The sequence below is a fragment of the Pezoporus flaviventris genome, unplaced genomic scaffold, assembly GCF_033815535.1.
Source record: "Pezoporus flaviventris isolate CSIRO_AGI_PZ_B2104156 unplaced genomic scaffold, CSIRO_AGI_Pfla_v1 ptg000035l, whole genome shotgun sequence".
NCBI classification, from domain to species: domain Eukaryota; kingdom Metazoa; phylum Chordata; class Aves; order Psittaciformes; family Psittacidae; genus Pezoporus; species Pezoporus flaviventris.
In genome coordinates this window covers 928,887-951,318 of record NW_026892583.1, presented here as the reverse complement: position 1 = coordinate 951,318, position 22,432 = coordinate 928,887, and the positions used below count along the sequence as shown (strand labels likewise).

At 43.3% G+C, this 22,432-nt stretch overlaps 1 protein-coding gene across 6 annotated transcripts in view; it reads right to left on the bottom strand.

Moving 5' to 3' along the window:
* SHANK2 (SH3 and multiple ankyrin repeat domains 2) overlaps positions 1-22,432 on the bottom strand; it is a 361,673-nt gene that overhangs the window by 222,099 nt on the left and 117,142 nt on the right. For 4 of the 6 annotated variants that reach the window (XM_061462082.1, XM_061462086.1, XM_061462083.1 and 1 more), the window contains 2 exons: positions 8,944-9,253; positions 4,268-4,437 (listed from right to left, as the gene is read on the bottom strand). In XM_061462082.1, coding sequence (XP_061318066.1) covers positions 4,268-4,437; positions 8,944-9,253 — 480 coding nt within the window. Of the gene's footprint in view, positions 1-4,267; positions 4,438-8,943; positions 9,254-12,718; positions 12,848-22,432 lie in introns of those variants that run through there. The other 2 variants (XM_061462085.1, XM_061462087.1) reach the window with 1 other exon arrangement.

The window sequence follows — 22,432 nt, the reverse complement described above, 5'->3', positions numbered from 1 at the left end:
GTAACTGGGAGTTAGCCGGAAGGGCTGGGAGACTGCAGGGTTGGAGGAGGTATCGGTCGGAGCTTGGTCGGGCTGGGGGGGGGGGCGAGTTATTGGTCGGCTGGTGGTGAGGTGTTGTATTCCCTTGTTATTTCCTTTATCATTATTATCATTGGTGGTAGCAGTAGTGATTTGTGTTATACCTTAGTTACTAAACTGTTCTTATCTCAACCCGTGGGAGTTGCATTCTTTTGATTCTCCTCTCCGTCCCTCCGAGAGCAAGGGGAGGGCAAGAAAGGGGGGGAAGTGAGCGAACGAATTACCTGACTGGGTTTAAACCACGACAGTTCTTTTTGGCGCCCAACGTGGGGCACGAAGGGTTGAGATAACGACAGATCTGACCAGATTAATAGTCATTCGTCACAATGCTGATTTATTGGGTATCAGAGTTGTTCTTCTTGATCTCACAGCTTCAGACCGTTGTAACTTACGTAGAGCCGGTATTTGCTGTGATAGTGTTTATCAAGTGTGGGGCTTGGGCTAAGGTTCTTGCCTCACTGTGCTTTATGGCAATGGCTTGTAATACGGGCGGGCTCCAGCAGCAGGGTGGGACGGACGTTGCCGTGGACTTGTACCTGGCCGTCCGGCTGCTCTTCACCGTCCTGGCCCTCGCCCTACTCTCCATCTTCGTGAGGCTGCGGGGAACTGAGGGGGAGCGGTCCCGGGAGGCGGCGGCTGCTGAAGCGGCCCGGGAGAGCGGCCCCGGGGACCAAGCGGCGGCGGGAGCGGGGCCGGAGGCCGCGAGGGGACGGCTGCCGGTGGAGGAGGCCGGGGCGGTCGAGGAGCAGAAGGAAGCGGCTGCCGAGCAGAGGGAGAAGGCGGCGGAGGAGCCGAGCCCCGCGGAAGAGCCGAGCCCCGCGGAGGAGCCGAGCCCCGCGGCCGAGCCGAGCCCCGCGACGGCCGAGAGCATTCCCCGGAAGCCGCCCGCCGAGCCCCAGGAGGATGCAGGAGACCACGCAGCATTTCCCAGCAAGGCAGAGGAGGAAGAGCTGGACTCAGGAAAAGAGAAGCTGGCGGTGGGAGAGCCGGCAAGCACAGCAGCTACACCAGCCCCAGTGACAAGTACAGCAGCATCCTCTGAGAGTTCTGAAGGTTTTGAATGGACTTTGGGTATCCCTGGGACCTGCCTGCTGATTGTGATGGGGATCAGCATGTTGGCACACATACAGAGTGTGTTCTACCCACAACCATTTTGTCTGATCTCAAAAGTTAAGCAGTCAGGTTTGGGTCTTGCCTGGGGTTAGACGACGATTCAGGGGGACCAAGAGGTTTTCCCCAAGGCTGGACAGTCATGAGTGGCAGGGTGTGTGGGACAGTATGGGCAAGTATCTAGTCCACTGGGCCCCTCCAGTGCTTTGGAAGCGTCGGAGATGGAAGGCAGCTGTATGGAGTCCCCAGCAACAAGCTGCAGAAACTGCTGAAGGGGACAGTGAATTATTTTGAGCCGGGTGGGCCCATGGGACTTCAAGCCATCAGGGCAGAGATGCAACATAGACATGGACTCAAGATCGAGGGGTGGACTTAGCAATGGACACTATTGCCCTAGTTATTCATGAGTGTGAACACTGCACACAGTCTCTCCTGCTCTAGAAGAATGGTACAAGAGATGGAGACTGACATCATGGACCAGATGGATTCAGCAGCTTTATAGGGACTGGTCCATGCACTAAGAAAAGAGTGATGGTATATTGAAAATGTGGGATCTGAGCATGACGTGAATGGTATGGAATAAGGGGTGGATAATGTCCTGGGTTCAGCAGTAGCAGTCATTTTTCTCCTTCTTGGTAGCTGGTGCAGTGCTGTGTTTTGACTTTCGGCCTGGGAACAGAGCTGATAGAGATGTTTAGGTTTGGCCAAGGACTTTGTGAGCCTCATGCTCTGCCAGGGAGGAGGGGAAGCCGGGAGGAAGCAGAGACAGGACACCTGACCCAAACTGACCAAAGAGCTATTCCATACCACAGCACGTCATGCCCAGGATGTAACTGGGAGTTAGCCGGAAGGGCTGGGAGACTGCAGGGTTGGAGGAGGTATCGGTCGGAGCTTGGTCGGGCTGGGGGGGGGGGGGCGAGTTATTGGTCGGCTGGTGGTGAGGTGTTGTATTCCCTTGTTATTTCCTTTATCATTATTATAATTGGTGGTAGCAGTAGTGATTTGTGTTATACCTTAGTTACTAAACTGTTCTTATCTCAACCCATGGGAGTTGCATTCTTTTGATTCTCCTCTCCGTCCCTCCGAGAGCAGGGGGAGGGCAAGAAAGGGGGGGAAGTGAGCGAACGAATTACCTGACTGGGTTTAAACCACGACAAATGGGTTGCCCAAAGAAGTTGTGAATGCTCCATCCCTGGCAGTGTTCAAGACCAGGTTGGACAAAGCCTTGGGACAACATGGTCTAGTGCGAGGTGTCCCTGCCCATGGCAGGGGGTTGGAAATGGATGATCTTAAAGTCCATCCCAACCCAAACCATTCTATGATTCCATGATATCCCGGATGGTTGCAAAGCTGGTTCCAAAAGCTGGTCCCATGCAAAGCTCTGTCTATTTTGTTTGAATTTGAAGATGACTTCTGTGTTTTCGGACTTGAATTTTAATTGGTATTTGGCATTCCCAAGAAAACCTATAACCTCAAAGCTTTGTTTGGCTGCTTCTACTCTAGCTTAGATAACTTCCACTAATTGGGAACTCCTATAATGTTTTATGAAGCGTTCATATGAACTCTTCCAAAAGTTCTTGTGCTGTATTTTCCTCAGATCATCATCACTGCTCCGGAGGTCATCAGGGCACAATCTCCCAGAACTGCAAAATTATCTTTTCATCCCTACAGACATCACCAGCTCTCTTTCATTTCACCTTCTTCCTGCATCCTTGTATTTAAAATTAATCTTGTGTATGTTTTATCTCTAAGTGCAGCATTCTTCAGATTTCTGTCCTACACTTCCCGAGAGCTTGAGTTAACAACGATTAAACCCAGAGGCACTTCAGAACCAGACACATCCAAACATAAAAACACAAAATACCCTTCTAATGGCTCCCCATTTTTAACAACTACTGTTTGCAGGCTCAAGGGAGGAGATGAAGGGAGCTTATAAGGATGCTGGGGAGGGACTCTTCATTAGGGACTGTAGTGATGGGACAAGGGGAAATGGGTTCAAACTAAACCAGGGGAAGTTCAGGTTAGATATAAGGAAGAAGTTCTTTACTGTGAGGGTGGTGAGGCACTGGAATGGCTTGCCCAGGGAGGTTGTGAATGCTCCACCCCTGGCAGTGTTCAAGGCCAGGCTGGACAGAGCACTGGACGTCCCGGTCTTGTGTGAGGTGTCCCTGCCCATGGCAGGGGGGTTGGAACCGGATGATCTTAAGGTCCTTTCCAACCCTAACTATCCTATAATTCTATATTTGAAGTTTTACTTTGTAAGATAAGTAGTTTGTGATGCAAGGAAATTTTCAGCTGCCTGACACTTATTTAGGACACTGACTTTTTCCCTTTTATTTGATTTCATAACTGATATTTGTTTTGTATGAACTGAGTAGAAAGTCTTTTTCTTCCCTGACCAGTTGTACCTGGATGTGTAAAACCACAGCTGTAGTAATGCACCCTCGGAAGGTGAATCCCATAAGCCACACTGCCCACTTTCTCAGCCATTCCTGCCTGTACTTAATGTCTTCAAAATAATAACACAAAGTCTGTCCTTGCTTTTAGCATATTCTTGGGAAGTGCACCAGTGGAGAGACATTATACATGCACTGCCAGACTTCCACCCCAAGATATTTACTGTAGGTCCTTCCTTTCTACTTACCTGAAGTCTCACAAGGGGACTTTTTCTACTTAACCAATAAATTGTTCCTTGAGGAAAGGGCTTGAAAAGACTTGACCTTATCCCTGTTTCCTTCCTGAGCTGCTCAGATAGCTGACATGTTTACAACCTTTTAAAGCCCTGGAGTTGTCTTTCTATAATGACTACAGAAGCAAACTACGTGCTCTAGTGTGAAAGACAATGCTGCTATTACTGCACGTATTGCTGAATTTTAGTAGTATTTGGAAGTCATTTACAGTGGAAGAAGTAGCTAAATATGAACTGGTTACAAAATAGATCTAGGAACAAATACCCTGCAAAGAAACAAATGCATAACAGCACCTTTACGAAACAGGTTTCCCTCCTAAAATAGAAATTTAAGGGAAAATCTGCATCTAGCAGAAGAAAATGGTTCTTCAAAATTCATTATGTACTCACCTTTGACTCTGTCTCCTTTGTGCAGATGAATTTCCCCTTCCCCTTGAGGTTGATATGGCTTAACGACAATAAAAAGTCTTCCAGGTACAGCACTGTAAAGCTTGCGTTTTGGACCCTGATAATCCAAGGCAGACAGAGTATCCTTGTTGGCACTAGGACTGTAAACGGCACTGGAAATAGAAATGAAAACACATTAACTGGGTATTTAAAACAGGCAAAGTCAATAACTTACCATCACATTAGCAGGATTAAATTAAGCAGTGACTAACATAATTGTCTTCCAGTAAGACATCTAACCCTGCAGGAAAAACACACATTTTTCATCCTAAACATGTCCTTTTAATGGTTGAAATCTTTCAGTAGGAAACAGGATCAATATTTATCTGACCATGATGGCCTGGAAAAGAAAACGCATGACACTGAAGTTTTTAGTTTCTCTGCAAATGAAATTTGCACATTCACAGACCCTGATGAAGTTTAAAATTGATATGTAAAGCATACATTAAAAGCATCACAATTTGTCAGAAAGACTTTAAAACATCAGTATTTACAGTTACTCTTGGGAATGGCCATCTCTGTAACACTGTAATGTTAATTGGGCAATCAACACAATTGAATTATTATCTAAAGGGACTGAATAATCGAGTTACTTCGTCACTCCAAGGCCTAGAGCTCAGTTTTAGGTCTGCACAAAACATGGTTCTTATGCCTAACATATCTTCCAAAAAATCATTCCCTACTGATGGCAATCAACAGCTGTCCCAATGACTTCAGCACGGTATGCCCACAGAAGCCCTAGGTCATCAACCAGCACACAATGTGCTTACGGTGTATAAAGCCAGTGAACAATGCGTAAGATCATTAATAAACCTCCAGACAATGACTGAACCATCAAAAATACACAAAAAGAGAAAGGCAAATATTAAAGAGGGTGCAAACCTATAGGAGATACCACTTGGGGTCTTACACAGGAAGTCTAGAAACAGAAAACATTAATGAGAAAGAAGAATATTCATAAAGATTTATAGGAAAAACACAGGGTACCAAAGGAAGAAAATTATCTAATGATGATCTAGCACTGTAACACTCCACTTAACTTCCTTGTAAGGGGAAAGAAAATGTCTCAAACTTACTGCTTATAGCAATAATCAAAATGAAATACATGTTTACTTGGTTTTGCCCTTGTTTTTAACCAAACTCCTACCAAAATAGGAGTCAATAAGGCTCTCACTATCGGTAAAGAAGTTGTCTGGTAAAAAAAAACCCAAACACAGTGGGTATTCCATATGAGGAACACTTCCACGTTCTTGCAGTAACTTCTTTACCATTTGGAATAGCATCCTCTTTTCACCTTGGTGTTCTGTTCTTCTACATTGTGAACAGGTTCTAATAAAGAGTTTAAAAGCGGGCTCTGGTTGCATGTCTGGGATGGAGTCTGCATCAGAAACCTCAGCCGACTCTCACAGTTGTTTAAAGGAAGACAGGAAAAGATGATGTTTGGGTTTCAGTTCTTTTGCTCCATCCCCTTCTCCTTTTAAGTGAAGAAACAGTCATCACCACAAAAGAATCCAGATCTATAAACTGCTGCTACACACCTGATTTCCACTTCTAGCAAGCTTTATTTTCTCCCTAGCCTGGCAGCAGCCAGGTAGCAGCTATTCACAGTTATGTCCCAACATTTTCTTTAACTCCTGTCCTAGAAGATACATGCATTTTCTCTCTGGGAAAGGGGAGGGGGAAATGGTACATTTAACCTTCACACCGAAGGCAGAATTTCTCCGGAGACAGTTTGCTAATGGAGATCAGGGCTGCACCGTGGCATAGATGACTTCTTCAAAATAAAAGATCTTTCCTCTCCCACCTTGTCCCCAACTTGGGCTCCCAGCCCAGCAAGTCCCATGCCATGAAGCAGCAGGAGGAGGATGCGGAGGTTTCAGATGTGTGGCTGTTTCCCTCTCACCCAGAAGGTGGCTGTCCTTGATGGCTCAGCCCCGACTGCGGCTGGGCTGGCACCTCCTTTCACTCATCACAGTGACAAATCCCACCGGAAGGGTGCCAGCTTCCCACACCACCAGTTTGGTCCAAAATCAATATCCAAGCCACAGAGGCTGTAAACCTCACATGAACCCCTTTCAGCATCACTTTCAAGCCCCTTTCCACAATGTCAACCCTACAGACCTCATTAACCCTTCATCACACTATTAACTTGATGGCTGCTTCTGCTCCAGAACCCACTTATTCCTATGTCAAAAAAGGCTTTTTCATCCCTAAGGGGAGAAACAGCTTCATGGTGAATATATTATTTGCTAATAATAATCAGAGACAGCAACAATCCCCACATTTCGCTGACAGTAAGTAGGTGGTCATAGAGTTAAACAAAAGCTGTGAGCAAAGTGTCCTGCAGGGTGCCATTCTTGACTTCAAAACAGGCCTGGGGCAGGAAAAGGCATTGCTTGCAGGAAAAATGGTATATAAAACCCTTTTAGTTGTCCTTAGAGAGCCTCTAGCTCTCTTCTCGCTACTTGCACATAGTCTGGACAGCTCTGAAACAAGTCTTGATGATGCATATGAAACTCTGCAGCTGGGTGGCACTTTAAGTAGCTGTGATACTGATGCACTAAGAGAAAGACCAGAATGTTACTTCCACCAAATTTCAGGCATTAAACTGGTTTCCACTATCATTTGGGCTACTTTACAAAATGATGTGCTTTCAGAAAGGGAAGAGGGAAGTGGCTGAATAAAGTCAAAGCAAATAAATGGTTGCTTATTCCAAAGTAATTTAATTGTTCCTGCCATCTCAAAGGGCTGTTTATACTTCAAGGATCTGCAAGTGTGTTATCCCAGGAATACTGATGAAAAAGCACTTTTTATCTTTTCCAGCTAAAATAATCATTGACTCTAAGTAAACCCTCCCACTGGTGGCATCAACAGCATCCAGGCGAATGTGAGGGCACTCATTCTCTGAGAAGCATCCCCGGGGCAACCTCCTCACCTAAGCAAAGCCTCATTATAAACTGGTTTTAAGCCGATACAGCTCTCTGTGAGGAAGTGTCATCCAAATTATATCCCAATGAGATTTTGCCCTTATTGTAACATACAACAAAGTAAGGCGAGTTTCATAGAATCACACAGCAGTTTGTGCTGGAAAGGACCTTAAAGCTCATCCAGCTCCAATCCCCTGCCACGGGCAGGGACACCTTCCACTAGAGCAGCTTGCTCCAAGCCCCTGTGTCCAACCTGGCCTTGAACACTGCCAGGGATGGGGCAGCCACAGCTTCTCTGGACACCCTGTGCCAGCGCCTCAGCACCCTCACAGGGAAGAATTTGTTTCCTGAGATCTCATGTGTATCTCCCCTCTGTCAGGTTAAAGCCATTCCACCTTGTCCTGTCCCTGCGGGCCCTTGTAAAATGACCCCCTCCAGATTTCCTGCAGGTCCCCTTAAGGCACTGAATTTTGCTCTCCTGCACGACACCACTGGCATAAGCAATTTGGTTCCTGTTCCTCCCAGTGATTCTTACATTTCAGACAACTATTTTTTCACAAAGCACCATGTTTCCACTCTCCAGCAGTATTGTTCCTGTCACAAATACTGCTTGTCAGTTTGGGTGCCTGCAGCCAAGGAGAGAAGAAGAATGTGCAAGGTAATAGGCGACAGCTTCAGCCTCTTGACGTTTTGTTTTACTGAGCTGAAAACCCAGCTAAAGATCCATTACACCTACAAATGACAAACAGAAACAAACGCCTGCTTTTCTTAACAATTCTCATGTCCTTCCCTGCTCTGAACAGTGGATGGGTTTTGATATTAGGGAACAGGAGAGGCAAGGCCAGATAAGTGAACAGTGAATTAGATGTATTTGGTCAAACTATTCAAGCTGTCAGTACTCAGCTCTGCCTTCCTTCATTTCTGCACTGTGCTTCACCCCCTTGTCCTGGTGCAGCTCCATCACTTGCACACCTGACATGCAGTTCCTGAGTCCTCCTTGAAGTGAACCTGTAATTGCCTATTCACAGGGCAGTAGCTTCACAAAGCTGAAGCCCGCGTTTGTGATGAAAGCTTAGAGACGATCCTCTGGTTTATCATATTGCTTGCAATACCTACAGCACTCTAATTATTCAGGATTTGCTTTCCAGTGGGACATAGCTGCAGGGTATTTGCAGAGTGCCTGCTGAATCACACTTGCAATTCAAGAGGAAAGGAAAAGCAGCAAAGTCACAGGGAACACGAAACCCTGCAGCAAGGATAATCATGAAAGAAGCCCATGACATCTAGCAGCAGCATCTCAAGAAACCCCCATTGCTCTCAGCCAGCCTCCTACACAGCCTCACTTATTCCCCCCCAGTTATTCCCTCTATTTTACTCCTTGGTTCAGCACACATCTACAAAAGAGAGAAACTGTCTCTGCTTCACCACCCACGAGCTGCTCCAACACAGGTTTCTGGCATGACCAATAGTTTCATGAAGGGACCAAGTATCTCAGAAACATTTTACTTTGCTGTTAAATACACTCAATATTTCAATGATTAAAAGATCCTGAGAACCAGCACCTTGATTTGCAGGTGCAAACTCAGTGTTAAGTCACTGCTGAGCTTTGCTGAACTTTAAAGGCTGCATAAAAGAACATGGCAGTGACGACCTTAGGGATATGTCATGCTGTGCAAACAGTCCAAAACACACCTGATGTGCCTGTGCTGCTGCCGTTTGGCATCCTCTCCCAGCCTGTTCAGGGATGGCGAGCGGCTCCGGGAGGATGGAGTGTAACTCCCCACAGTTTTTACAGTTCCATTAGGATTATTCTGCATCTGTTGAAGTAGATGAGGTGAAAGGCTGCGGTGTGAAGAAGCAGAGGAGGAGGCTGACCACTCAGGGAGGTTGTTGATGTTCAGGTTGTTGTCACTGTTGGAACGAAGCAAGATCCGAGGTGCTGCTAAGGTGCTCGGAGGTCTCCGCCTTCTGTTTGAGTAGGTGGGAGCCTCTCTAAAGGGCACTGTGTAAAGAAAGACACCCAGGGTAATCACAGATGATTTCACCATTCATGTATGTTTACCTCCTATAAAAAGATTTAGCAACAGATGGCATTGTTTCTTCTGCAAAGACAGAAATCCACCTTGCCTGCATAGCTAATTGAATTCATTATAACAACATTAAACCCCAAAACAACTGAGCAATGTCAACCTGTTCACTGGCTTTAATGAATAGCCAGTTGACACCAGCAGCGTAAGTCTGCTAAATAGTCTGAACTATGGCCTAGGAAAGAGGAAACACCTCATTATGGCCAAGTTTGAGTCTCACGAAGTTCGTATTTGTGCTATGCTGTCATATTCAATCAGGAAACCTGGTACAGAACAGGAACATCTACAGAGCAGGGCTGCATGTATGATTCTATGTGTGAACTTCTAACTTCCTTCTCCCACTGGCACCCAAACTGGGAGGATTTCTTTCCATCCCAAGTTTAGGGATGCTTTAGTTTTTAGCCCAACCTGAAATCTGTAGCGTTAACAGTCACCTTACCCTCATCCTCCAGGTTAAAAATTGAGGACAGAGATTTTTCTCCTGGCAGAACTCTATTACACTGCTGTAATCCCCAGGTATCCTGTTCTTTCTAATCTAGGCATTTCTACTGCCTCTATTACTATTGTATATAGAACATATTACCCCAGGGTAATACACTCACTCTGTCACATGCCGTGTCCCAAAGAGAACATGACTGTATCCACAGGCTGCTATATACTGGTTAATGAAACAGTCATAACAGAAAACAAAAGCAAGGGCAATAAGAATCTGCTACAAAACCAGAGGGCCCATTCTTTCCTCAGCATTACTGGTACAGTGCTGCAGTCACACAAGACTATTACAAGTAGACATTATGCTCTCCAGTTCTCCCTTTTCTCACTGTAATGGGTCAGTCAGCTCCAAGTGCAACTTCAAAGGCAAATTTCCTTATAAGAGGCACACAGTTATCCCCAGATGCAACAGCATTTCCCACCCATATTATAAGGGAATAAAGGAGCTGACCCTGACAACTCATTCTTGCTCCGGTCCCCATTCATGCAACTACTCTCATCAATTTATTTCAGGATTTGATCCAAAGTGCACATATTTACATCTGAACAGCCACAGTTGTATAACTAACAAAAGGCAGGCTGGCATTATTCTGAGGACTTCATTGAGCTGTTGTAATTGTCAGGGGAAGAAAAAAAAAACCTATTTCAATTGGGAAAGAAGCCCCACAAAATATCACCCTACATGTCTAAAGTGCCATTTATACTGTGCCAGGAATGTCTACGCATTCAATACCTTTCAAAACCACACAAAAACCGCAGTAAGAATGTCTGCCATACTGAGCAAGTAAATAAACTCACAGAAATATGAGTATACATAGGAGTCAATCTGTCCTGCCTTGAAATACAGCCTTTAATTGAGAGAACACACCAACACTTCAGGTTTCAGAGCAAAACTGAAAGCATATTCCTAACAGAAAATAAAGATGGGAGCGCAAGGAGAAGAACGGTTTATGTCGTTTTCACCAGAATCGGTTTAGGATTAACTGTGATGCTGAATACTTTAAATTAACAACTTTGGTATTTCTAATGAGCTGTAACTTTCTCTAGTAAATAGCTCAACAACATCAGACCGACTGAGCAAGAGAACAGAGTGCGTAGAGAGAAAGGGCTTTCAATTCATTTCCATTCATTTGAAACAAGGCTGAAATAAGGGAAGTCGTCTTTAAAAGCTGTTACAGAGGATAAAGTCCAATATTGGTGCTAGAAACTGGCAGAAACTGTATCATTTTCAGGATATTCCAAGTTCTTTGTTATTCATTTAGGTTTCAAAGCAGCGGAGTGTGCCACGGAAAGGACCCTGGTGCTTCACAGGTCACAGTGACAGCCCCGGTTAGCACTAACTTAAGGAGAACTCACAGCACTTACTTCCAAAATTAACATACACAGACCCTCTGCACTGATGTACATGTCACAGACGTGCCATCTGTGCATCCCTGTAGCTCTGACATTCGGAATATGACTCCCAGAATTACTTCACTGAAGACAGGGGATCTCTCCCAGGTACAATAAAGCAGGAGAGCTACTGTAATTTCAGTCGAGGAGAAAGCACACTGAACTGAATAGAGGGAATGTTCTGCACATCATTTTGCTACCTGAGGGTCTCATGCTGCTCTCTTCAGGTCACCAAAGTTTAGCTTGGACTTCAGTCAAAACTGGCTCTGACCCCTGGATCTGAATCTCTCATGAATGTGAACAGGTAACACTCCAAGCACATTGCCCACTTGTGCAGTCACAGATTGATAAAACTAAATAATGCCAACATTTGGGGGTTTTTACTGCAACTTTGGTGAGGCTGGTGGGATATCTTCCAGAAGAAGAGGGAGGGAGCACACAGGGCACGATGCTGGGGCACAGTGACAGGACAGAGAACTGCTGAACACCTTTACACGGACACATTTCAGAACACACAAAACTGGCACATTCATTCCTTCTGGAAAAACAGGGTCTCTTTTGCACGTATCCACACTCTCCAGGTGCCACATTAACTCTTTTTCCCTTATGTACATGAGAAGGATTTTATATCGCCATGTAGGAGTTATCTTCCCCTTTGCTATTAATGTTCTGTTCTTAATGAGAGAACCACAAGCAAAATTAGCCTTTACTACAGAAAATAACCTGGTAAGGGGCTGACTAATTACACCAATTGACGTGTGTCTAACACAAATCTTTTATAGAAAGAGTTAAAAATAAGCATTTCCGTGCTTAAAGTGATTAATATTCTCCCCAACTGTTTCTTTTCCCCAGCAATCTGCAAACTCTAAGTGGGTGGATATTTTTTTAGCTGCTTCTTATAACCATTATTGATATTATTTTCACAATTAGAGAACCACAACACAGAAGGATGGAATGCAAACGTCCACGCTTTAACCCCTTTGGACTCAGTCTTCCCCTAATATTTCCCCCTGGTCAGAACTGGAAGTATAAACTAGTACAAAACTTGTTTGGGAAAAACACTTGATTTAAAAGGACATGAAAACACCTGAACTCATTTCATGCTCCTAAAGTTTAAAATTATCATCCCTAAAAGCACCATTTAATCCTTCCTCCAGCTCTCAGAATTCTATTCCTGGCACTTCATACATCTGAAGGGGCAATTCAGCCCCATTCACTGACAACATTCCCCTAGGAAATTCCTTCTGGGTCTTCAAATGCATTTCTTCGGGAACAAACCCATCTTTTAGAACTATTTGATTTTTCAGAGAAAAAACCTAAAATGAATAAACTCGCATCCAGCCTTAATAACCAGTTGCCTAAATGCCTAAATAAAATAACTCTGATAAAGAAACTGCAGGAATTGATTAATTACAGAGTCACTAAGCCCATCATATTCAATGTACACAAGAAAACACCGGTCTGAAACATCAAAGTGTTCTGCTTTCATTGCTTACCTTCTTTCTTTGTGAAGGCATTTAACAAAGACTTCATTTTTCCCTTTTTACTTTAGCAGCAATCCCCTCATTATATAACCTTGGCTGGGAAGAAAAGAGGCAAAAAAAAACCAAAAAAAACCAAAACAAAATCCAACAACAAAAATATAAAAATAATAAAAATCTCTGAATCAAGCTACCCAGTTTCTATGTGTTCAGGCTGCCTGCACCCTGACATAAGCAGCAGGTTTCCGGGCACTGTGTAATTGCGAGCATAGCTGGGCATGCGGTACCCAGCGTTCTGGTGACAAAGCCCACCCCACATTCTGTCTGTCAGCTGGGAGCCAACTGTGCATAGACTGGAGCTGCTCAAAAAAAATAGAAAGAACCTTACAAAAAACCCTGCTATCTTTCACAGCATTAGTCATGTGAACACCACCGACCGCCACAGCCTCGCAGAGGATGCGAGCGCTTCCGCGAGCGCTGCCTTTGTGCGGGAGCCAGCGCCGGGCTGAGGATGCTCTGAGGGGGGCCCCAAATTCCACTCTGCAAAGGGCAGGGGGGAGCCCGGGGTGAAGAGGAGTTTGCAGCAGCACTCCACAGGGTGCAACAGGGGAAGGAAACCTGGGCAGAGGCGAGGGCTGCTGTACAAGTCATCTAGCTTTGAAACTTGCACAGCTGACTCAGTGCACAAAGGCTTCTTGCTATTTCTTTGCTTTCTGCCACTTATTTATTGGGGGGTTTGCTATTTATTTGCCTTTTTCCTCTATTTCCCTTTTGCTATCTATCTGCCTTTTGCTATCTATCTGCCTTTTGCTATCTATCTGCCTTTTGCTATCTATCTGCCTTTTGCTATCTATCTGCCTTTTGCTATCTATCTGCCTTTTGCTATCTATCTGCCTTTTGCTATCTATCTGCCTTTTGCTATCTATCTGCCTTTTGCTATCTATCTGCCTTTTGCTATCTATCTGCCTTTTGCTATCTATCTGCCTTTTGCTATCTATCTGCCTTTTGCTATCTATCTGCCTTTTGCTATCTATCTGCCTTTTGCTATCTATCTGCCTTTTGCTATCTATCTGCCTTTTGCTATCTATCTGCCTTTTGCTACCTGTTTTTCTGCTATTTATCGGGGGTTTGTTATTTATCAGCTTGCTCACGGCAATGCTCCAAAGAACCAATGTGAGGAAAAGTACAAATCACACCCAGCTTCACACAATGACTACGTTGAGAACAGAGACAAAACTGCCTCTAAACAGCAGATCCGTACATGGCCTATATTCCAGTCTGAAACAAGATACAAATACAACTATTTTCCACTTCTACTGCACTGGAATAAAACACAATTTCTTACTGCACTTTTTTCTGTAAAAGTACAAAAATTTGACCAAGCCTTTTCATTAAACTCAGTGCAGATGCCAGAAAATCAATGATGGAGCCACTGCAGGTTTCAAAGTACTAATTCTGAAGAGAAATGTCTATAGATAGCTATGCCAGTCAGTGCAAAATGCTCCCAGAGGAAGAGCAAGTAACTGAAACAGGCTGATAGGAAGCAGGGGGAGGTGCTAACAATCACCAAAATTTCAAGCATAACTAGTTATAAATGTAAGATATAAAGATTCCAAAGAATGAGAAATTCACTGTTCAAAAGAGAGAGAGCAGCCTCCATTTAAAACTTGCCTTCAGAGAGCATAAACTGTAGAGCAGTTAATAAACATTCATTCCATTTCAGACATGACCACTGATCACTAATGCATCTGTTTTGAAAATTGGGTCTTTTTCTTACTGAGAAAACTGCTTCAAGAAAGACAGAAAATGGACTGAATGCATTGACTTGAACAGATTTAACTTCTCTGTACATAACGATCTCTTATTTCGCAGAACACTGAAAAGGATTAGTAAGCACAAATATAATAGTTTCAACTTTACTTAACATTGCAGTGTTTATATCATTATTAACTTACCAAGAAAGAAATCTATCTCTTCAATAATATAATTTTCTCCTTTGGTTCAATTTATTCTTAAAAGTATCTGTTCTTAGCAGGTGGAAATCTTACCAGAGGAACTGCTGGATGCAGCACATGTGCATCACTAAACATCTTTATTTGACAGGAAGAATTTCCTTCTTCACTTTGAAAAGATACAAATCTTTCCAAAGAATAGCTTTGAACTGTCAGTCACTAACCTTAAAATTCATTTAGAATTCATTTAGTGCATTTAGAAGAATCAATATAGGTTCCAGAAGAGGAACTGCTATGCAAGAACCACGTGCCACTAATTTGAACTATAAGCTTCTGTGTACTGCTTTTTCTACTATAGTCATTCAATCCCCTGATTATGTTTGGAGCCACAAATGACAAAGGAACTATAATTATAAATAATATTTTATATTTCCACAGTACTTTCTAACTAAACTTAGCCAACGGTAAGGGCTCATGAATTCTGAGTGAAAACCTCAGTATTATAGAATCACAGAATGGTTTGGGTTGGAAGGGACCTTAAAGCTCATCCAGTTCCAACCCCCTGCCATGGGCAGGGACACCCTCCACTAGAGCAGGGTGCTCCAAGGCCCTGTGTCCAACCTGGCCTTGAACACTGCCAGGGATGGGGCAGCCACAGCCTCTCTGGGCACCCTGTGCCAGCACCTCAGCACCCTCACACAGAAGAGCTTCTTCCTAATATCTAATTCTATCTAATTTTCCTAATATCTAGTCTAATACCTGTTAGCACTCCTGCTTCGATAGGCAAACAGAGACTGACAGCAGTGGGTTTTACAGTGGTAGTTCCTGAAATGCTCAGGGAAGTGATTTTCATCTTAATTTCTGCTTACTGATTAGGCTAAGAGAACCCTTTATAAAAGTCAGGCAAGTGCTTGCTGGTGTTCTTTACTTTTAGCAAAGTCCACCCCTGTATATTTCAAGAGGAAAATTACCTGTTATGCCCCCAGGGAAGGAAGAAAATCATTGCCTCTTTGTCTGCGCTTCAGTAACCAGAACACATCCACAGAAAATCACATACTGGCTCTACGCAGTAACTATCTACAAAGAGATGGAAGCCCAGCGTTGCTCCTGTTTCTCCAAGCAGAACATCCTGTTTTATTGAGAAGGTGACCCAGGTGCAGAAACCTTGGAGTTGAATCCTCAGACTGCCTCTTCCTTTATATTGGTGTCAGTGTTTGAAAATAACGATAGCTCAAGCACCTAACCACAGCAGGGAGGTGAGGAAAGGGTTAAATCAGTTGTGCTCATTCATGTCTGATCATATACAGCAAAATAAGAGCAGACAGGCAAGTGTAGTCAATCAAAATCAATCCCAGGGGGTATTTTTATTAGATTCTTGCCAGAGCTGTAGCATTTCATCATCCAGAGGATTCCAATCAGGGCTAGAAAAACATAAAAAATATTAAAGTCACTGGAAATGATCGAGTTTCGTGGCAATTGTGGGAACTCTTTCCAATCCACACCAGCAGAGACATCACCTGACGAGTGAGCGCTTTATACCACTGAAGTGTCTGTCTTTTCCCCAGTGCAGGAAACAGAATTTCTTCCTCATGGCAGAGCCCAGTGCTATAAATGCTATTGTACGACTGGAAAATATGACAGTCAAGGAAGACAGTCAACTATTTTCAGCTGCAGTTTTGGGTTTTTTTTTCTGATTTTCACTAATAGCTTAGTAGAATTTGTTTCTTTTAAGTGAAGTCTTAAAATCTGCAGCGTTGGGAAGTTAAGAAGGAAAATACTCCAGCAGTTTCCACCTTTTCCTGCCTCACAATGTTAGGTTTGACATTATTAGCTAGGACAAACACTAATAATTTGAGCATACTAACGCACAGCAATAACATAACCCCCAAGCCATTAGCATCCATGATCTAACGATCATGAAGAACCTTACAGAGAGAGGTCAGCTAAGCCCTAATTCCCTATTTCTTTGGTAGGTGCTCAGGAAAATGCATATAAGGCCTGCATGGGGATGTCTCTCAGAAGAAAAGGCCACCTTGAACAGAAATCCAAAACGTGAGCTCTTAATTCTGAGTAGCACTTTTTTGTACATTCATAACATCAGGCTCCCAAACTGTGTAGGTATCTCAGTCCGTAGCTCCCAGTAGAAATCTATGGAAAACCAATGATTTACATACTCTTGAAGATCTGTGTTTAGACACTTAAATGCCCTTTAGAAAAAAACAAGTAATAATAAAAATTATAACAAATAATAAGAAATAGTAATAATAAACCATAACAAAAAAGACCTTAAAGCTGCACTCTTACTTAATCACCCCATCAACACATCTCCAAGAGCAAGAGCTTCTCAACTAATGGTAGAACACAGTTATGATTGCCATGCTTCAAACCTTTGTCCAGTTTGGAGTTCTTGCCAGAAAAATCTCTTTAACTTGGATAGATATCAATGTCTTTGTTTAAAATACAGTTCTTAGCACGTATAAATGTATTTCTCTCCACTATAAAATAGGCTTCCTGTATGCTAAGCCACCAAATGGAGAGTTAGACAAGAAAAGACAGAGTCAAATATAGATTGGAAAGTGCAGAAAGACTCCTAGGGGGATAAAAAAGAGAAATAAACCCTAAGCTGGTAGAGTGCTTCTAGACTAGTTACTTACTCCAGAAAGGCACAAGGTCCTCAGGAACACAGCGCTGACAGATTCAGAAGGAATCAACCTCAGAAGAACAATTAATCCTATTTCATAAAGCAAAAAGGTTGGGGTTTTTATTAGTTTTCTGAAGAAATCTGGGCAGTCTGCTCAGGAATAAGCAGTTAAACCAGCACTGAGAGAGAAGCATCACTAGAATGACGCTCAAGAAGCTCAGCCTCAGCTGACCCAGTATCTCCCTCACCACAGTTAGCATCTCCTTCCCACCCAGCTACTAGTGATATCAGTCAGCTCTCATTAGCAGTCTCCGGGCAGTCAGTCCAAGTTTGAAGGGTAGAATGGGGGCAGGAGCCTGTGTGTAGGAAAGGGAAGCAGAGGGATGGCTCAGGAACAGATGGCAAGAGTTATCAATTAGACAGAAAACCAAAAAATAGCAGAGAGAGTCACACTGCCACGTGCCAGACACCCCTTCCATCACCCAGCATTTCTGCTACGGTGCCATCCCCAAACCCTGCTCTCAGTGACAAGGGCCAGCCTCTGCTCTCTCAAGAAGCCTAGCACCTAGCTGTGTTCACAGCACTTGCTTAAACACAACAAGGAGCTGAAAAGGCTCTCAGCTATCCAGCACTGTGTGGATGGCTTAACCCGAGACAGGTTTTGGTGTGGTGGAGTGAGCAGGCCACTGCTGGGCTTCCCAGTAGTGCAGGGAACACTTCATGTTCTTAGAAGTATTCAAGGGGTAACAGGTTAAAACTTCAAACAGGGAAGTTTAGACTGGATATAAGGAAGAAGTTCTTTACTGTGAGGGTGGTGAGGCACTGGAATGGGTTGCCCAGGGAGGTTGTGAATGCTCCATCCCTGGCAGTGTTCAAGGCCAGGTTGGACAGAGCCTGGGGTGACATGGTTTAGTGTGAGGTGTCCCTGCCCATGGCAGGGGGTTGGAACTGGATGATCTTAAGGTCCTTTCCAACCCTAACTATTTTATCACCCTATAAGTATTTTCAAACTAAACATGTGAAGGTTATGTCGTTTTGGGTACACTGCAAAGGAAACTAAAAGCTGATGAATATACAGTTGCCACACTAAAATGAGCTTAAAATCACAGGAAATGAAAATCAATCACTCTTCCTTAGCATACTCATATGAGTGATTATAAATGAGGTTACAGCAGTAATGCAAGAGTCAAAGAGCTGCATGCACCTGCAGAAGGCAGACACATTCACCTTAAAGCTTTACTTTCAGGTGCTTATACAACATCAAGAGGATACAGAGAATCTTCTATTCAGAATGAATTTTAAAACTGCTAAGTATTGCTTAAAACTTGTTACATGTCAGATCAAATGTCTGAAATCTCTGTGATAGGTTAGAAGATTACAGGTTTAGAAATGATGCTCCAAAAGAGCTCGAAAAGCATGGGGTTTTCTTAACAATAAAAATAAACCTACCAGATTTCATGTGTCAATAGCCACAAATATCTGAAGCTCTGAGTGCAGCAATAGAGATACACAGAACAGAACTGAAATAAATCCCAGAACTGAAATAAATCCTCCATCCCCAAGGCTGAGAGGCTGCAATTGCAGAAGGAATCAGGGTCAGGGGTGCAAAGAGAAGCAGAACAATGGAAGTGTAAAAAGTGGGGAGATGGAACCCTCCTCTTTCACAGGAAAGGCTGGAAGTGGGGAGGAAACAATGAGCAATAACGAGGGCGATGTCTTGCAAGTAGCAGCTTGAGGAGAGAGCAAAGGAAATGCAGTGAGAGAGCTGCAATAGTTGAAGGAGAATTTTAAAACATGACTGAAATCTATCAGCAATCTTGAAGAAAGCAGCTTATCTGAATAAAATACATGTGGCTCCTTTTCAATCTAACAGCTATATTGCTACAGCAAGAAAGCAACTCATCCAAATAAACCCCTGTGTTTTTTGTAGTCCTGTTTCTGCCTGTTTTCTCCCTTAGCCAGCAGTGGGGAAGGCGACGGGCAGCCCTGACCACGGGCTCAAGGTCTCCTGCAACCACAGCCCCTCATTTCTCTTACACGTTTGGGTTGCAAGTACCATCCAGTCTTACTCTGCATAAAAAAATAAGTACACATAACTACAGTAAGTATGTATATCCATCTTCAACGTATTCATGCACCCAGGTAATAAATGTTTGGGTCTGCTGGTTGTGAAGACAGGGAAAAAGAGAATCTGCCCCATCTCTGGTAGTTGGCCAGGCTGGATGGGGCTTAGAGCAACCTGGTCTACCAGAAGGTGTCCCTGCCCATGGCAGGGGGCTGGAACACGATGAGCTTTAAGGTCCCTTCCAAGCCAAACCAGGCTGGGATTCTGTGGTCTGTTACTGTGAACCCTTTCAAAAAAGGCAACGCGTGACTTGCGGCAGATAAAACATAAAACTACTTGTTGTAATTGATTTCTTTTAATATGGATTGGGCTGATTTCAAGGTCTGTTTTCATCAGCAAGGAGAACTCATCCAGAATTGTTCCTCTTTGTAGAGCAGTGAACTATTGGTAACCTGCTAGCTAGAAGTGTTGTTGAAGCAAGAGATTTTCAACTTGAGCAGTATCTGGACAGAAAGATCTATTTAGCTCAGACCATCAGCCTGAACAGAAAGCATTCAAGTGTGAACCCCTGAAGATGCATTCTTTTCCCTCCAACAGTAAGACAGAAAATACAGATAACATACATACATCCCATTACAAAGTCTTATTATACTCTTTAAACAAGCTGGTGAAAGGATGGTGAAATTTCCTCCCCTAATAATACACTGGGAAATAGCATCCCGATGCAGCACCAGTCAGAAGCACCGAATTACACAACAAATTAATTTTATTCTCTGCATTATATACACACATTCAGTTGGGAAAAATGTTATTTAACATCAGGGAGCCTGTGCATATTCCAACCCACATAGTTTATGCTAAAGAAATGAATAAGTTTCATTCAGAGAGAGGGGAATTTCATGGCTGGTACCTCCTGCAGACAAAGAGACCCAATTCCTCTTCTAATGTCTGATGCCAATGGGCCTTGGATGCAGTACATGAATTTATGGGTTGCAGTCTGATGCTGCAGAGGAGAACAAAGACAAATGAAACTACACAACATGCTTAGAAAAACAAATGTACCAATATTGGATCGCATGCTGTTTCTGTGTTCTGGTGTTGTATAGAAAACAATCTAATTTTGCCTTTGTGTAACTTTCCTCCTACCAAAAGCTCTCAACGAATTCCTTAAATCATTATGTTGTTCCAGGCTTTATTCAGTGATTTGATTTCACTGCTTTAATCTAAGTGTGAACCTCTTTAGTAAATAGTGGGACAAAGCATCTGTGCTTCCAAAAGTGTTGGTGGATCGTGTCAGTTTTATTTAGAATAACACCCTTTTCATAACTGAAAAGTGGATACTGCTCTCAATGGGAGGCAAAGAAAAAAGACTGGACTCTTATAGAAGTTACGAAATATATTAGTAACCAGGGTGGTCAAGTGATGTGTCAGAGGCATATATATTATACTAGTAACAATTGAAATAGAAAACTGTGATTACTGAGAGGGTGGAGGGTGTTGGGCAAATTTATTTGTACTACTTTTGGTGCCAGTCAGTTGGAACCAATTCTCCAGGCATCTTTCAGCACTCCTCCCCCAGCACATCAGACATGAAATGCATCCACTCTGCTCTAAGAACATCTTACAGTACCTGTGCAGAAGTCTAAATGATAACATAGGGTACATAAGGAGGGAGAAGTACACCTACAGTGAACACCAGCTTTATAGCCCATCTCCAGCTCAAGTCTTCCTCAAACACACAGTTACTCCCCATTAACTGCAGGGCAAAAGACAGAAGACCAAGTCATCATGCAAGTTCATGAACAAGTTAGCCCAAGGCAGGAATGATCAGAAAACACCAAAAAATTACCTTCCTTCAGCTCCCTCCTCTTCAACTGTTGAACCTTGGTGTCCTTTATCACCAATTTCCAATCTCATTTCCCCTTCTCATGGCTACAGTTGCCTTTCACTGCTTCCATCACCAGTTCTCTAAGGATGATCTTCCTACCACCCAAAGCCAATAGGAAATAAATGGCACTTAAGAGTGAGAGATAACGGCTAGAAGATTCCACATCATGGCAAAGTTACATCAAGTTAACAACAAAGACAAATGGATAGCAATAGAATGAGTGGGGAGAAAACAGTATATAAGGCAGCTCATCTAGAAGAGGAAGATTTATAGGAGGTCACAACACATAAATGCCTAACAGTAGTGGAAAAACTCACCCAGTCTTCATACACTGAAGTGTAATTGTGGAGGAGGGAACAATCACTCAGTTAATATGACATTATTATATCTTTTTAATACCTTATTGCACTTTGAGGGTAATATTCTCATGGAGAAAAGAATACAGTCTCTTACTTGAGGAGATATACCTGGGCTTGAACTGCCAGCAAAGGCAGTACTGGGAAAGCTTTTCACTGTGCTGGTTGGCTTCCCATAGGTGCATATGACTTTATGATGTGTTTAATGGCAAAAACTTCCATTGCCATTTTCGTACTTACAGGAGAGCAGCAAAAAGAGCCCAGTTTTATTCTGCAGAGATATTGCCCACAAAACCATCAACTAAGTGCAAAGAGAACTAAATTGTTGACTCTGGCAGGCTCCCTGAAGCCCATGAATCAGCAAGTAGTAAGAGGAGAACTGAAGGAGAGAATGTTGTTGGGGGGTCATGAGTGTAGAAGAAGCCATAAGACCTCCATATCCCATAGACTGGCACAACAATCTAGAAAGCAAAAAGCATGTATATGATTGTAGATGTAGCTTCTCAAACATGGGAGTTAGTGAGAACCGCGATTAAAGCACCTCACATGATCCTCTGCACACTGTTTTTTCCCATCTTATGTGGTCCAAAGTGGACCTAAGCACTGTGAGTACCAATTTCTACTTAATTTTTGAGGTGATGCACATTTGGGCTCCCTGAGGAGAGAGTTTCTCACTGCAAATTTCCAATTGTCTTTTTTTTCTGCTATGGGTAATAGACACACAATCAACCATTCAACCATCAAAATATCTTCTGCTCTAAACAGAGGAGAGCAAGCTCTATCTAAAGTCATGTTGTTAAGCAGGGTCTTAAACCCCAATAAAAACC